The sequence below is a fragment of the Colias eurytheme genome, chromosome 7, assembly GCF_061535395.1.
Source record: "Colias eurytheme isolate Ceu_HAF_F1 chromosome 7, ilColEury1 Martin Lab GWU primary, whole genome shotgun sequence".
In the NCBI taxonomy this organism is placed as follows: domain Eukaryota; kingdom Metazoa; phylum Arthropoda; class Insecta; order Lepidoptera; family Pieridae; genus Colias; species Colias eurytheme.
In genome coordinates, this window is record NC_142986.1 from 7,411,960 (window position 1) to 7,427,624 (window position 15,665).

At 32.2% G+C, this 15,665-nt stretch overlaps 1 protein-coding gene and 1 non-coding gene across 2 annotated transcripts; one reads left to right on the forward strand and one right to left on the reverse strand.

The window, feature by feature from the left end:
- Positions 1 to 861: 861 nt before the first annotated feature.
- Positions 862 to 13,926, forward strand: LOC149907162 (cilia- and flagella-associated protein 61-like). The gene is made up of 26 exons (XM_090103861.1): positions 862 to 937; positions 1,527 to 1,671; positions 2,139 to 2,265; positions 2,609 to 2,760; positions 2,953 to 3,028; positions 3,246 to 3,451; positions 3,597 to 3,679; positions 3,798 to 3,909; positions 4,121 to 4,232; positions 4,561 to 4,637; positions 5,092 to 5,268; positions 5,619 to 5,697; positions 6,931 to 7,043; positions 7,880 to 8,074; positions 8,300 to 8,425; positions 8,634 to 8,794; positions 9,170 to 9,354; positions 9,514 to 9,709; positions 9,997 to 10,166; positions 11,030 to 11,136; positions 11,441 to 11,503; positions 11,754 to 11,889; positions 12,283 to 12,456; positions 12,805 to 12,918; positions 13,564 to 13,695; positions 13,822 to 13,926. Exons 1-26 carry the CDS (start codon positions 862 to 864, stop codon positions 13,924 to 13,926), a joined length of 3,399 nt encoding a protein of 1,132 aa, XP_089959987.1.
- Positions 10,572 to 10,644, reverse strand: TRNAR-ACG (transfer RNA arginine (anticodon ACG)). The gene has a single exon. It is a non-coding gene; the product is annotated as a tRNA-Arg (tRNA).
- Positions 13,927 to 15,665: the final 1,739 nt, after the last annotated feature.

A 15,665-nucleotide genomic window follows, 5' to 3' on the forward strand; every position in this document is an offset into this window, starting at 1 on the left:
TAGCAAAAAAAAAAAATTAATAATATCACTGTTCGCTCTCCGCTATGAATAGTCTGATTTTTCCCAATTTCGAGGGCTGTCTATGAATAACAACACAGTAAAAACTTAAACAAATAACAACAAAAAACTTAACAGTCAACAACAAGCTTTAACGATTAATAATAAAAAGTACAGAAATAACTAGCGATGCGAAACGTACGAATGCGTCGATGCTGCGAACCGTACTAAGGCGAACGCGGTACCTGAGGCGGTAAGCGGGCGGGGAGGCCGCATTCCACCCGAGCGTCTAGTTGGCTTGGTCGAATAATACATATAATTTCTTATACCTGTATTCACTATGTATTAATTTATCGATATAATATTTCAGAAAAAACTGCGTGTTATCAATTTGCCAACTCGATATTAATGGTACTATAGTTGGATTTTTATCAGCAAAGGATTATCCGCTGCTACCATCTGTGAATCCCGCGGCTTGGGAAGATTTCGTATGGACCAAATATAAGTAAATATACTTTCCATATTATCATTGTGTATAGATTCAATTGAGTTACACATAAAATGTTTATAGTTTTAAAGACGGTAGTTACGTATGAAACTTTTATTTCGACCGTACGAAAAGTGACGGTACGAAAACTTTCCTATTCATATGGCATTTATTAAACAAATGGAATTAGCTATTGTATTTGGTGTAATTCCTACCACACCAATGACTGACAATAATACATTTTGCGAAATATGTAAAATTGGATTTCTAACCTGCGTTCAACATTTTGCAGATGTGTGGAATTGAATTCCAGAAATACGTTATTTTTACATTTGCTTTGTTGGAATCCAATTTATGCGAGGGAACTTGTGGATAATATGCTCAAGTCTTTGTTTATGCACGATCCATACTTACAGTATGTTGCTATGATGAGAACTATAGTTGAATGTCCGTGTAAGTTGAGAGGCAAAGTTTTTCATAATCATAATCTAATTTTATCTTGAATATCTGCTTTATTTAATACTAGATAATACTATCGATATCTTGTTCATATTTCTTTTCTCTTTATTGTTGATTCAAATTAGAATTTAGAAAAAATTATGCCTATTGATTACCTATAAACAAAAAGTAAGATTCATAGATAGTATTATAAACTTCGATAGTGTCTATATTTCGAACTTTTCACTAAGAAATTAATGGGTATCTTTTCAGTGAATTTTCATTTCATTCATCTTTTTGTCCGTTTCTAATAGACTTATTTCATTGAGATAAAATTGACGCTATTCTACCAATATGAATTTTGTACCGGGACACTTTTAATTAAAGTTACTTTAACTTGCCCAGAGAAAATAAATAGGTACTTACTTAGTTATTAAAATCACAATTCTAAAATAAGATGAGAGAGAAGATTAAACAGCAAAAATGTCCTGTTCCCAAGTCTTTATTCATTTCACCCTAAAATGACTTCTATACTATCCCATAGTAATAATTGTTCTCTTCACTCTATTTACAATAAGAGTATTTTATCAATATTTCCACCTAGTATTAGTACCGGGACAGTCCCGTTCGGAAGCGTCGTTCAAACGCATGCAGGCTTTGGAGCGGGGCGTGCCCGGGGACCAGCTGCCCGCGCTGTTGGTCGCTGATAGGAGCGAAGTCAGCCCTCGCTTGAGGGTACGGAGAGCTGTGTTAGTTGTTCTGTCTAGCTTATTAATTATTTTGGATTTGGTTTTGTAGGCACTTACATACCTACCCGTTTCAGAAGTAGGTTGTAATGAAACTAGTTGTGTGCTAGTTGCTATTTTTACAATGCCAATTGTTGATCAGTTTTTAGTTGTCTAAAGATAATACCCCATTATGAAAGCAACAGGAAATGAAGAAAATATGTATATAATATATATTATCATTATTTAGTAAAAAAATTTAAAACGTTAGGTATACATGGACTCAACATTTGGTGAAACAATGACATTTGAAACGAAATGCTTTCACTTTCACCGCTATTTTCAGCTACGATATTATGTTATCACAACATTCTGTTTAGAAAGCCTATTCAAAGTAATCATACCATCATAGATAAGTTCCGTAATTAGGTACCTACTATACCTATACCTTATTAGTTATTATGAAAAATAATAACTATATCCAAAACTAGTGAAGAAGACAATGACGATATAGTGCCAATAATAGAGCGTCAATCCACTCGGCTCCGGGAACTATATGGTGACTTCTATGTAAGTGAGCTGATCTCGCGACACCCGGAGTCGGAACGAGTGTTGTTGGTTTGTGAGGTACTTACAAACATACATTGAAATATAGATACTTTTCAAAGAGTGTATCTTTAAATAGTTACAAAAGTATTTACAATAACACCAGTGTTACGCATGGGTTTTGCTTGCCACGGCCACGCCAACATAATATGTATATTATTATGTAATATACAGAAAAATAAACCTGAGCGGATATCTTATTGTAAAGCTAGTATGTATTTAAATATTCGTGCGATTTCTACGTATCACTTATTGTATGAATTAAGTTCTACATTTATTTTTATTAGATGACCTGAAAAAAGATGATAAGATGGATAGACTATGTAAGTTTTAACTTCCATATCCTCCATTTTAGCACAAAGAAGTAGCAGTTGGTGTAATGTGTTTGAACACGCAAATAAATTACGAGGAGTTGGAGGAAAGCTTTGAGCTTTCACCTTTCGCTGGTTTGAAGCGTTTGGAATGTATTGTTAAACCGGAGAAAGAGACAGTAGAGTCAAATATTAGGTTAGTTTAAATATCCTTCCGTGGTCGTATTGGTTTTATCAATGGAGAAGATATGAAATGGGAGACTTTTTAAGCTTTTTTATTTATTTGCAAAGTAGGTATCATTTTTAACTTATGGATATTCAAATGTAAAAGTAGTATTAGGTTACACTTAATTAAAGTATTTTTAATGTAAAACTAAATATTTTCTAGCCTTCTAGAAGAAAACAAAGAACCAGTAAAAGAGACTTCTTTTACAAGCACAACTTCTAAGGACGTTAAATCAAGGGTGAGTTATAAAACAAGATCCTGTGATTACATTTTTGAATTATTAACTTATTTATACAGATATTTATTTAGCGCCGAAGACTGCAACATTTTCAGTATTTCAGAAGATCCTTAAAAATTTTGTACTTTATACCATTAGCTTGCAACTGTGTCATATTTTTTTTTTACTTATTAATAATTATCTTCCTATCCACCTATTAATTAATAATTATTATTAGGTGACTTGGATATTTGAAGAAGACGAATTTAAAAAGTTTGACAAGGACAAAGAGGCTCGTCCTGTTACCCAACCGGGTCCGTACTCACAACTAGATGTTCTCAATTTCTTCCAAGACGAGCCGGAAGAAGTGGAATACGATATTGTTAATATTGACCACGATTTGTTAAAAGTACCCAAGTTTTTTTATGAGAAGCTGGGCATAAGGTATTACCTAACATTTGGGGATTGTCTACTAAACAATATAAAAATAGCAGTGCAGCAGTTTTGAGATATATTTAATTTTGGTATAAGTATGTTTAAGAGTTGTGTATTAAAAGGCGTTCATACCTAATAGGGTATTGTATTTCAGCACCGATGAAGGCTTTAAATCTCACAGAAGGGAGTCTTTTTATGATAACAAATACTTAGACCAAGATAAAGGCAAAAGGAAATGTAAGTATTCGATCAATGTTTACAAGGAGGCTTTACTTTTTCGGTTTTTATATTTTTACGAAAGAATGATTCTTTCTCTATCATTTTTAATATTATATTATGTTATATAATTTTTAAGCGGAATTTCTTATAAGCCCTCCAGCTAAGCCCCCTCAACCTACGCGCTATATCGGAGCCCCTAATGCCTTTTTACTTGAGTTGTTTGCTATGCATCAAGATTATGATGAAAGGTACCCTATGAATCTTTATACTTAAAATAATTATTCAATTTGTAATCCAACTATTTTATTACTTAGTTTCTAACTTCCGTAAAAATTTCCATATTTGTATATCCGTACTTGTTATACTTACCTAATGATTCAGACTTTATCGCTGTACAATTATTCTTAAAAAATAATATAATAATCATTCAAAAATAATTTTTGTTACTGAAAATTAAAGGTACGGTTTCGACATGCTACAAGCGGCCTACGAACTATTTCCGAATCGAGATTATTGCATCATTTGCTTACCAACATGTCATACGAGCTTTCCATTGCTGGACCATTTTACGGTAGGTATTTCAATTAATTTTTTTCACAGATAGTACAACATATTATATTAATATACTAGTATTTATTTTTGTGATAATAAGGTTTCAAATTAAATGATGTAAACTTAGTAGAATTTATAGGTATGCTTACAAACAAAAGCTTTTTACCGATGCCTTTAAAGACAGCTTTAAAAGATGATAGTATTTTGCTAAATAACTTATACTTATACATTTTGCAAACCTTCTACCATTTTTATTAAACAAAAAAACACATATAATGCATAGGTAATGCACCTTAATTTTACTCAGTACACAGCAATAACTAGATTAATATTGAAAATATTTTCAGCTAGTGACGCCGCAGAGCTACCGCATGAGATTTATCAACGAAACGCTTTATGTGGCCCACATAAACTCCGTCAGAGGGTAAGATATTATTAATTTTATCACGCGATATTTTCGCCAAAATGTGTTTAAAATTAATGGTTTTTAAATTGTAATTTGTTGTGGCAGATATTTTTTATAACTTGGTTGTTTCTGGTGACTGTATTTTGCTCAATATTTTGCGACATGAAGTAAATGTAGGTACGAGTTGTACATCTCGTAGAATCAAATCATCTTTAAACCTGCACATGGTTTGTGGTGCATTTGGGCCAATAATTTATGGATAATTAAGTAATTAGCTGTGCAGTGCGGTTTCACCCGCAAATAAAATCAAGTTTTTCTAGAGCCTACCTACCTCTATAAGATACCTGTAAAGTTTCATCCAAATCTGTCCAGTAGGTACTTATATATCCATCGCATTTATAAAATTAGTAGGATATTATACCAACAAAAAGTTAGGTCCAAATATAAGAAATAATTATGATAATATATCCAGAGATGTACGTGTACGTGCAGCTGAACCGTACGACATTCCCAGCATAACGGAAGTTCTAGAACATTCTCCAAGAAAACATGAAATATTGGATCTGTTGCACGATAGCTTTGTCCTACGGATTCTCTCGTCTTTTGTCCTCCTTAGCCAGAACCAGCCGATCGGTCTCATTATACTTGGGTACGATGATTTTGATTTATTCTTTGTTATGTAAACTAATTTAGTTAACGCTCTTGCAAAGGTATGTCTTTTTGATGGTAGTTATTTAAAAAAAGTGTGTTCCCGTGTCTAAAAAAAAATTTACTTGAACGAAAAACTAAGGTTGGTTTTGGCAAAATATGGAAGATATATAGATATACATATCAAAATATCACAGACAACTGCGCAAATAAACTTATAAAAATTTACTTGAAGAGCCCAAATCCCCACTCAATAAATATACTTTTTGTCATAATATTTCAAAATAACCAATCACACAATGCAGTTACTTTGATGTTGGTTAATTACTTACTTTATTACTATTTTTTTAGACCTCTAGATGAAAATACCATAGTGAGAGCCCAATATGATTTGCCGCCTGAACCTCACAAGTATGGGACTGATGCTGCGGTAAGTTACTTTGAAATACTCGTACCACATGAAAGATACACATTGTAGCCCATAGGTATTAGAATTTTTTTAGGGGACTAAAATATAACATTATTAAGGGAAGTAGTTTCAAAAATTTGGTATATTATCTTCTTTTAATTCTGCCTCTTTCTCTGTTTGTGGTAATCTTTAAAGTTGCACTTTCGTATTGTGGTAAAGTTTTCAAATTCAATTCAATTTTTATTTTCCACTTTTATATTAAAGTTCAGGCTAAAAAAATAAATTTATTTTGTATAGATATTGGCTGGTGTAATGTCTCCAATAATGGAGCCTCACGCGCGATGGTACTTGCGTGATCTAATTAGACATACTAAATATGTTACCTTGTTCTGGGCTTGTCGGCTTTTTGCGAAAGGAGACGCGGTAAACAATATTTTTGTTTTCATTTTGTTTGTTCAAACTTTTTTACCAATTCATAGCTGCATAGGAAAGTCTTCCACTTTTCTAATTTTATTGCCATGAAATAAGACAATCTATTCTATACTTATAATAAATCTGTAGAGAGGCCAATTCTGTACATGAAATATATTTAAAAAAAAACTATGAAGGGGTGATAAGGGATCGCTACTGATGCCAAAAATGCAATCAGTAAAATTTTTGTCTGTCTGTCTGTCTGTCTGTCTGTCTGTCTGTATATTCGTTATAGAAACAAAAACTACACGACGGATTTTAACCAAATTTGGCACAATTATTCTTCATACTCCTGGGCAGGTTATAGTAAAAGAATCATGTAAATCGGTGTAGAAACACCAAAGTTATACATGAAATACGCTATAAGTCATCGCGCGTGAATACAGAATCATGCAGCCATAAGGATTATTTTTGTGTATCAGTTGCCGCGTTCGACGCGCTTCGCGGCGGGAGCTATAAAAAGGCGGCGGGTCTGCACCCGTTTCGCGTTGTCATGGCATCACGTGTGAACGGCTGAACCGATTTCGATAATTCTTTTCTATTATATTCCTTGAAGTACGAGGATGGTTTTTATGTAGAGAAAACGTAAATATGTACCACGGGCGAAGCCGGGGCGGACCGCTAGTAATAAATATATTTTTTTAATCTCATAAACTATTTTTGACGTGCGTATCTAGTTCTAGATACTTAAAATTTTCACATCGGTAGTTTTATTATTTTATATCGTTGCTATGAAAACGATTACTTCCCAGTTTTAAAGAAATCTTGTTATGTTATATGTAGAGTCCAGCAAGACATTTAATGTCACTGGCCCACTTCATGAAGGCAGTAGTGCCTCGGCAATTCTTCCCCAACGTTAAGGGCAATAAGGATTTAGAACTTATATTTCAACCCATGTAAGTTTTGTAAGGAAATAATTGTAAATATTTTCTTAATTATGATAGATTCAATAACGTTTGAAAGATACCATGAAAAGTATGATTGCATCAATTAATTACCCAATCACATTTTACCTGTTTTATTTATGAACATAAATAAGTGTAATTTTAACTGACAGATAAGCAAAGCAGAACATATATTGTATCCTGAATATGTAAAACTGTAAAAGCGACCTTTACAGTCATGCCTGAACATAAATTAACTGTCTTCTACAATTACAACAGCGCCTTACATATCCGAATCTGAAATAGAATATGAATAATGTATTTAATATATTACTGTATTGGCATTTACAAAGAAAAATTTGACACATTGTTTTTTCAATAGATCTGCTCCATTTGCTCTTTGGACCTTAGAAAGAGCTCTAACAAGTTTGCCAAGAGTCTACGTTAATAACAATATTGTGGTGGTGGGAGCCAGTCGGACTGGGCTTGCGTTTATCGAACACCTTTTTATGGGGTAATTCATTATTTTAACACACATAGGATGTTCATGTTTCATGAGTATTTCTCGTCGTTTCTAGTTCAAACGCAATCTTCTTTTAAAAACTAGTTCAAAGTAAATATTGTTTTTAACAATAAATAAATTTTATCGGAGAGCTTATGCTGTAACATTTTTATATACTAAACAAGCAATTTTTACCACTTTAAATCTGAATCCAGTCCAAGCAAGATCGATAAACTCCCTAACTCCTCTTTTCACACATCTGACGTATGTATGAAAATACGTCATGGATTGGAATCATATTTATCATGTCTTTTACCAAATATTATTTCGTTTTTTGCATTTACAGACCAACCTCTCAATACTTAACATTTACGAACATTACCTTAGTCTCCGAACATGGATTGCCCACAGTGCCAGATTGTTTAAAGGCAGCAGAAACTTGCGTGCCGAAGAATGGCCGCTATACAGACAGATATATAAAGAGTGTCCCGTTTTATTATTATGTAGATGTCATTTCTGCTGTTATGACGCAAATAGACAGGTTTGTTTGGTATTAGATACTTTTATATTTCCTTTGACTGACTATCATTATGTTTAGAGAAATTGGCATCGAAATAATAAATCAGAAGTTGTAACATGTATTTTAAAATAAAATGTTTACGTATTTTTTTATTACTAACATATAAGAAGATTAAAGCTCTTTTCTGTTTGGATATTGAAGGCGCTCCTTAAATGTCCGAAAAAATATATAAATAAAATTTTGCAGAAAAAAGAAATGTATACATTTGAAAGATGGTGGAATGAAGTTCTATGATGAGTTAGTTTTAACATGTGGTCAACAATTCCAACATCCAGATTACTTGAAAGATCCTGAACCAGTTAGAGACGTTGAGTAAGTCCAAATTAGGCATATTCTGTATTATAGGACATTAGTTGAATATGAATTCCTTTCACTCAATTTAATGATTATAATCAGACCAGTTATATGGTACCTCAGAACTTTAGAAACGGTCTGGCGATAAATGCATATGTATAATTGGACATAAGAACTCGTTAATTTCACGACTATAGACCAATTTGTATTGCATTATAATTTCAAGTCCCAATAAGCCATGTGATCGTCTCCTAATGGATGACACGAAGTACCAACCAGACAGAGTACCTCCTCCACCAGAACTACCAGATAATGTGATGCTTATCAACTCGTTGGAACAAGCCAATAATTGTTTGAGGAAACTGCAAGTGATGATTAAGGCAGCGAGTTAGTATTTAGAAGAACTCAAATTATTATTAAGATAATATTAGAAATGATATATCTGAAAACGTTCTAAACTGAAATTGCACAGTTGAAAATGAAAGGTTGTTAAAATACATTTTTTGAGCATTGGTTGATATACACTTACAAGTTCCACCTACTTTTAAAATTAGTTCTTCATTCAAAGAAAACTAAAAGCAAGATGTATTAGATGGTTATGTGTCATTGTGGGTACAGTAGGAACAACATTGACAAGCGGCAATACGAAATGCTTTTAATTTGATTATCGATCGTGTTGAAAATCTAGAGCTCGATTTTCGCTTTTCGCTCGATCTGGGATTATACAATAGCTAATTGTTTAAAACTATACGTTTATTTTAGAGGAATCGGATAAATGTTTGAGCGAAGACAACAGGATTATAGTATATGGCGATTACATAGAAGCCTACAGCTGTATAGCCGCGTTGTTAGAGATGGGAATATCAGCGAAGTTATTAGCGTTTGTTGAACCGTTCCCACCAGAAGATAGTACTAAAATGAGGGTCAATTGTTTTAATGATGAAATGGTAAATACATATTGTACCTATTAGATAATATGTATCAGTCTTTGGATTAATCCTACAGATGGATGCCCATGATTTAACAATAAGTTTAAAAAATCAAACCTTATATTTCCTCCGCTGTAGGTTTCATTCTTCATTCTTGTAAGTTTGCCATCATTTTAGGTTGATGAACGGGTTCAAATGATGCTAAAAAAGCTGAAAATCCAAGTCTATAGGAAAAGTCACTTGTACGGTTGGTGGCAGAAAGGCAACCGAGTTGAAACTATTCGTCTCATGTCGCCCTTGCATGCTTTTCATTTACCATGTTTTGCTTTCTTTTACTATGGGATAAAGGCTATTGATGTTTATGCTTTTAAAGGTATTACACAAATAATTAAACTTTATTATCTCATATTTTTTTTTGCTTCGAAAGGGAATAAAAATATCTCCTAACTAAGTTCCTAATAATGATGAAATTTACATTGTTTATATTTAAAATAAAATTATGTGCCATCAAAATGTTTCAGAATTGAAATATGTATAACGGTTTTATTTTCATGTTAAGGTAAACTGAAATTACCAATTTAACTGCAACCTCGACACCTCAACGATTTATTACAAAGCTTTAATTTTAACGCCAGACCTAAAAAACTTAATATATACTAGCAATCAATGAAAGCGGTCTGGTATACGACGGCGGTCTGGTAGTGGGGCCGAGCTTCGATACGAACGATCCGCACGTGTTCGCGGCTGGCCCGTGCGTGCGATACTCGCGCAAACTATACGCGGATATTCGCCAGCACAAGAACTATTGCTCGGAGGATGTTGGTGAAGCGGTACTACGGTTCTAGAATATTCTGTGTAGATTGTATGTGTATCAACAAAAGTGGTCTGGTATACGACGGCGGTCTGGAATACGACAGCGGTCTGACATACCACAGTAGTCTGGTATACGACGGGGGTCTGTTAGTGGAGTCGCAAGGTCTGTAAGTCTAACAGTAGCCAGCACAAGTATTATATTGGCAAGTAAGTATAGGTGGTTTTATTTTAGTTTATAAATGACGATAACCTGTATAAAAATATGTCCAGTTCGTATTCAAGTTGTTAAATTTAAAAAAAAAAATTATAATAAAATGTTAGTAATTGAAAACACTTGGTATCCATTTAATATAATAATTATAAGAAAGAATCACAAAAACATAAAAATTATCTCTTGTAAAAATCTCAAAACAAAAACACATCGACCCTGCCAGGATTCGAACCTGGAATCTTCTGATCCGTAGTCAGACGCGTTATCCATTGCGCCACAGGGCCGGATGTCTGTCCATCCAAATATAACGATCTATTTGGTTAAAATTTAGTGATCTATTTCAGTCAAATGTAGGGATTTATAGTTTATATTTCAAATGAAGTGATGCATTTTAGACAAACATTTGATTCATTTTTCAATTAATGTAGTTCTAGTAATCTCTTTCAGACAAAATATGAAGGTACTTTATTTTGATATAATTTCAAATCTTGTGATCTGCTTCGTTTAATTAATAAAGTAATTTATAATGTTTAAAATTCAAATTTCAAATGTTTGATGCGCGATCTATTTCGTTCAAAATTAAAAACATAATTAGCTATTTCTTTAAAACAAAATATTTATAATTAATATTTCATTGAAAATTGAAATATACTGTACCATTTAACTCAGTTGGCAAGGATTTTCCTCCACAAACTGGATCCCTTCATGACCGGCGTGAATGAGGTCGAGTCGCCGACATCGGATGTCATGCCACGCTTCAGTTCTAACTTATCGGCGTGAGTTGTCTTTTACATATACTTTTAAATTATTAGTGAATCGGTTCCTTTATAAGAAGAGGTAGAAATTATTTTTGTTTTCTGACACTACTAATTTATAAGACGAACTATTTTTTTAAATCTAAGTATAAATAGATATGCAACCGTCTACTATTATAAATATTTTTGAAAAATGGATTAATAATGTATTTTACTTCTGTATATTTTGCGATATCCTTAACCGTATTATTGTATCTCTGTTGTTGTTTTCTATTTAATTATTTTTTATAAGAGAGAGTCGATAAAATTAATATCAAACTTTCAGATTCAAAGATTCGCATGCTAGCGTTGGGAGCGCTATTCGCCTTTCAGCCAGTGCTATTAGAGGGTAAGTTCAGCCACGTTTAATTGTTATAAATATTTTGTAAATTGTTATTTATAATAAAATTTTAATATTATGTAAAATATGACACATACGAACATCTGATGGTAATTTCTATACTATACTTACTATACTTACACATAGAGATACAGACCTACTTTGCTAATTACCTACACTTTTAGAAGATGTAGGTATATATAACGACTACGGGTATGGTAATAACTAATATTATCAGATAAAAGACTCATTTGTTCAGACGCTGGCAACCAGTGGCCAAGTTCAAAGCTCCTCTGGTTCAGTCAGGGATATTACCTGGACCGTTGTATTACATGCAGCTCCGAACACCCGGCCCGGAGATACCTATGGCAGTGAAACTGTCGTTACCTCATCAGGTTAATTTGTATTGAGTTCAATAATTTTGGAAAATACAATTGGCAGTTAGTTTTACTGCTTGATACTTACGAATGTGGTTGTTATGATAGGTACTATTCATTTAATGGGATCCTTAGTTACTTGTATTTGTTTTGCAACATAAAAAAAAGTTCATTAATTATTCGGTTTGATAACTTGGTAGGTAATATTTGTTTTTATTCTAGTTTTTTGTCAGTGATTTTAATATTATCTTATATGTAGGTTCTTCATTTTCGTATCAACCTTCGTAAAGACGAAAAGACATTTAATTTCATAATTTGAATATTTCTATAAAAGAACAAATATTTTACGTATACTAGTAAGTATGGTATTACATTATCTGTGGTCACCAATTCAGCAAACCACATTTCCAGGGTCACATTCTGATAACAGATAAACATGAGAACTATTTTCGACTCCAAGTGAACGCTTTACACTGCATCGAAGCTATCACTTGTTTGTCCAAGAAGAGATTTTCGAGCGAAAGTTTTACTCTGTTGTATGGAAAACATGAAGCGTATTTTAATAATTTGCTCGCTAGATATGAGGTAATTGCATCTAAACGTTATTTTATTTACCTAAAAATGTATCAATACTCAAAATAATAACTAAAAATGTCCTATTTATTTGTCTAGTTCAGTAGTTATCTCTATTTTTGTTTTGTTCACTATGAATAATATTTGGTAGTTTCTGGATTAATAATTTTAATAATAATTTTAAGTGGTTCACGTAATTAATGAAGTCACTCATTTTTAAATCTATTAAAATATTCGTTCTATTTTACGAGATTTTACGGTATTCTTTTGTTTCTCGAGTCAGTACCTAATTAAATTGCATTTCTTCCCATACAGCCTCCTTTTTCTTACAAATGAAAATATAAACTTTGTTTTTAATAGTTACACCTGATCGACGACTTCTACGACTTCTTCTCCAAGCCATGGATGTCGGCGCTGTATCAAGAATCATTCATTGATTTATTAAGCGACCTTCATGAGCATGAAGTGAAAACGGTATGTTATTGTAGTTATTAAATCGTGAGTAAGTAAAATAAAATCTAAAGCTGTGGAAAGAACAAAAACTTGCTTATAACAATTAACATAGGACGATTTGTATTAAGGAAAACATCTGAAGTAAATAAAAAAAGTGTTTAAGTTACAAATATCATATTACAATTGAGCATTGTATTTGCTATTAGAGTTTGAGTATGTTTCGAAATCTTTTAATTAAAAATAATTTAACACGAACTAACTTAACTTATAACTTTCACTTTACTTCTAAAGGTGTATGATGTGGTTAAGACCAAATACCACGAGTTTGTTGAGAGCGTAGAGTCTTCTTCCTGTGACAAAACGTGCATTTCAAACAAGTTAATGGTTTGTTTATAAGTGTATTTTATTTATCTTTGATTTTTTATTAGATTTGAATTATTGTAAAAAATAATTTTTACCATTGAATTATTATCTAATGTTATCCTTCTTAATAAATCTAGCGTTAGATTTATTTTGATGTTATGATATTCTTCCCTTCCGGCACGTTAAGATAAATTCATAGACCACTAGCACACATGGTCTTCTTGCGTGTGTCTGCGAATATCATATTTGTACCATTTTTGAAAATCATAAATCGGTTTTTAATAATTCATTATATCCGATAAGGAGTGCGGTCAGAACGCAGAGCTGCGTCAGGAAGCGGCGGCGTTCTGGCGATCGATCGGCGGCGAGCACATCGTCACGTCGCACCTCGCGCACTATCTCAAACGAAATAGCGTTATTAATCCTTACTATGCTGTACCCGAACCGGAGTTCATTTGATTTTATTGTAATAAATGTTGTTTTTGATTTTATTGGTGTTCTATTTATTATCTACCTATTGTGTTTGAAGTAAGTGTGTTTCTAATGTGGGCATAATTCAAGTCAATCGACGGCGAGCACATCGTCACGTCGCACCTCGCGCACTATCTCAAACGGAATAGCATCACTAACCCGTACTATGCCGTGCCAGAACCGGAGTTCATTTGATTTTGTTGTTTTTGTAATAAATGTTGTTTGTTTATATGTTGGTATTTTTTTATTGTTTAACGTCGTGTATGAGAACTGGAAGGATTCGAAAATTTGCAGTCACCTCCAATTTTAGTATTGATATAAAAATAGGCAGTTTATAAATGAAATGTAAAAATTCCACAGTAAAAGTCATATTTGATTCTTGAACATCGAATATACTCAAGGGTATTAAACTAACAAATTACAACTCTATAAAATGTAGAGGTTATTGATTAAAAAAAAGATAGAGCTGTGGGTCATCAATAGGTATTCAGAGTAAGGATAGAGAAAGAAAAAACAAGCACATTTTAGACAATTTATTTAATTTTACACATGTTATCATAATATTCCGCTTACGATAATATTTACACGAAATGCACATTTACGGCGATAGAAAATAAAATAACAAAAAAGTATTGGTAACATAAAAGTGACTAGTTTTCGAGATAATTTCAATATCGACTAGCATTGAAAAAACACATACATTATAGCTTTTAAATAACAAAATAAAAACTAAATAGGACAGTGGTATACACAACACTTATGTAGTAAACGTAGACTTAATACTTTCGCATTTTACATAATATAATACTTAATTTGTCGTTGAGATGGTAACACCTTAAAATGATCACGCAAACGGCTTATTTACATTGGTATGTAAGTCAAGATATTATATACGTCTTTTTCTGGATCTAATATAAAATAATCAATATTTGCTAAATAAGCTTTCGGAGGGGAAAGCACTAACTAAATTTCAACAAATATTTTGTAAGTTTATACAAAGTTAAATACGGCAGTTTTATGTTCATGTCTTCTGAATACAAAGGCGCATAAAAAGCTTTTGACCAGAAATTAGAACGACTAAAATAAGGAGCCATTTTATTCCATGAAAATCCGTTATATAAAATCTTGACTTACGTTATACAACAATCGCAAAGATTCTACTTAATACATAAAGGTTTAAAAGAGCTGTATAGTACATAATATGACTAGAGTACAATATTGATTATCGAAATCGATTTTCTTATTAAAAACCCTATGTATATCTATACTAAGTTTTTTCCTTTCAATAGAATGCTGTACATCTTTAATACCTTAATGTAACGAATTACAGTCCTTAAAAATATTTATTTTATTTTATTAATAATTAAATTAGTGTCATTTAACTTTATGTTTAAATTCATATTTGATTTTGAGCTATTGAAGATTGATCGTTGCAAGATCTTTCATACGTTTTGTTTAGAAATAAATTATTTGATATTCGTTAAACATGCTGATGATACATTAATATTTACATTATTAATAATCTCCATCTAAAATAAAGTACACAAGAATTTCGTTGAATTTTTTGCCCTTCTCTAATAAACATAGAAATATTTGTGTTTAAAAACAATTCATTATTTTAATTTAGCATTAAAACAAGCATTGTTACTTCATGTGCGCATTCGTTTATTTTGAAAATACTTCTGTTTTTCTTAAAAAATATGTTTTAGGATATCTATCTTATAAAAAGACGATGTAACCTTTAAGTGATTAATAAAATTACGAAGAATAAAACAGAAATTTGAATACATATAACAATACTAAAGGTGATAATGTCTGTCATGTTGCGATACGTTACAGCAGGTATGCATGATGCTAATCATTTCTCAGTTTAGTGGGTGGTTGTAAGATTTGTTTTTCTGGATACTACCTTAAATGAACAGTCAAAGTGATCA

What these genes read in the sequence shown, in the direction of transcription:
- LOC149907162 (XM_090103861.1), top strand. Translation starts at nt 862, where the DNA reads ATGCTCAAGTCTTTGTTTATGCACGATCCATACTTACAGTATGTTGCT. An exon ending in CTAAGGACGTTAAATCAAGG is followed by an intron (nt 3,029 to 3,245) that starts GTGAGTTATAAA and finishes AATTATTATTAG; the next exon opens with GTGACTTGGATATTTGAAGA. An exon ending in GAACTTATATTTCAACCCAT is followed by an intron (nt 7,044 to 7,879) that starts GTAAGTTTTGTA and finishes TTGCATTTACAG; the next exon opens with ACCAACCTCTCAATACTTAA.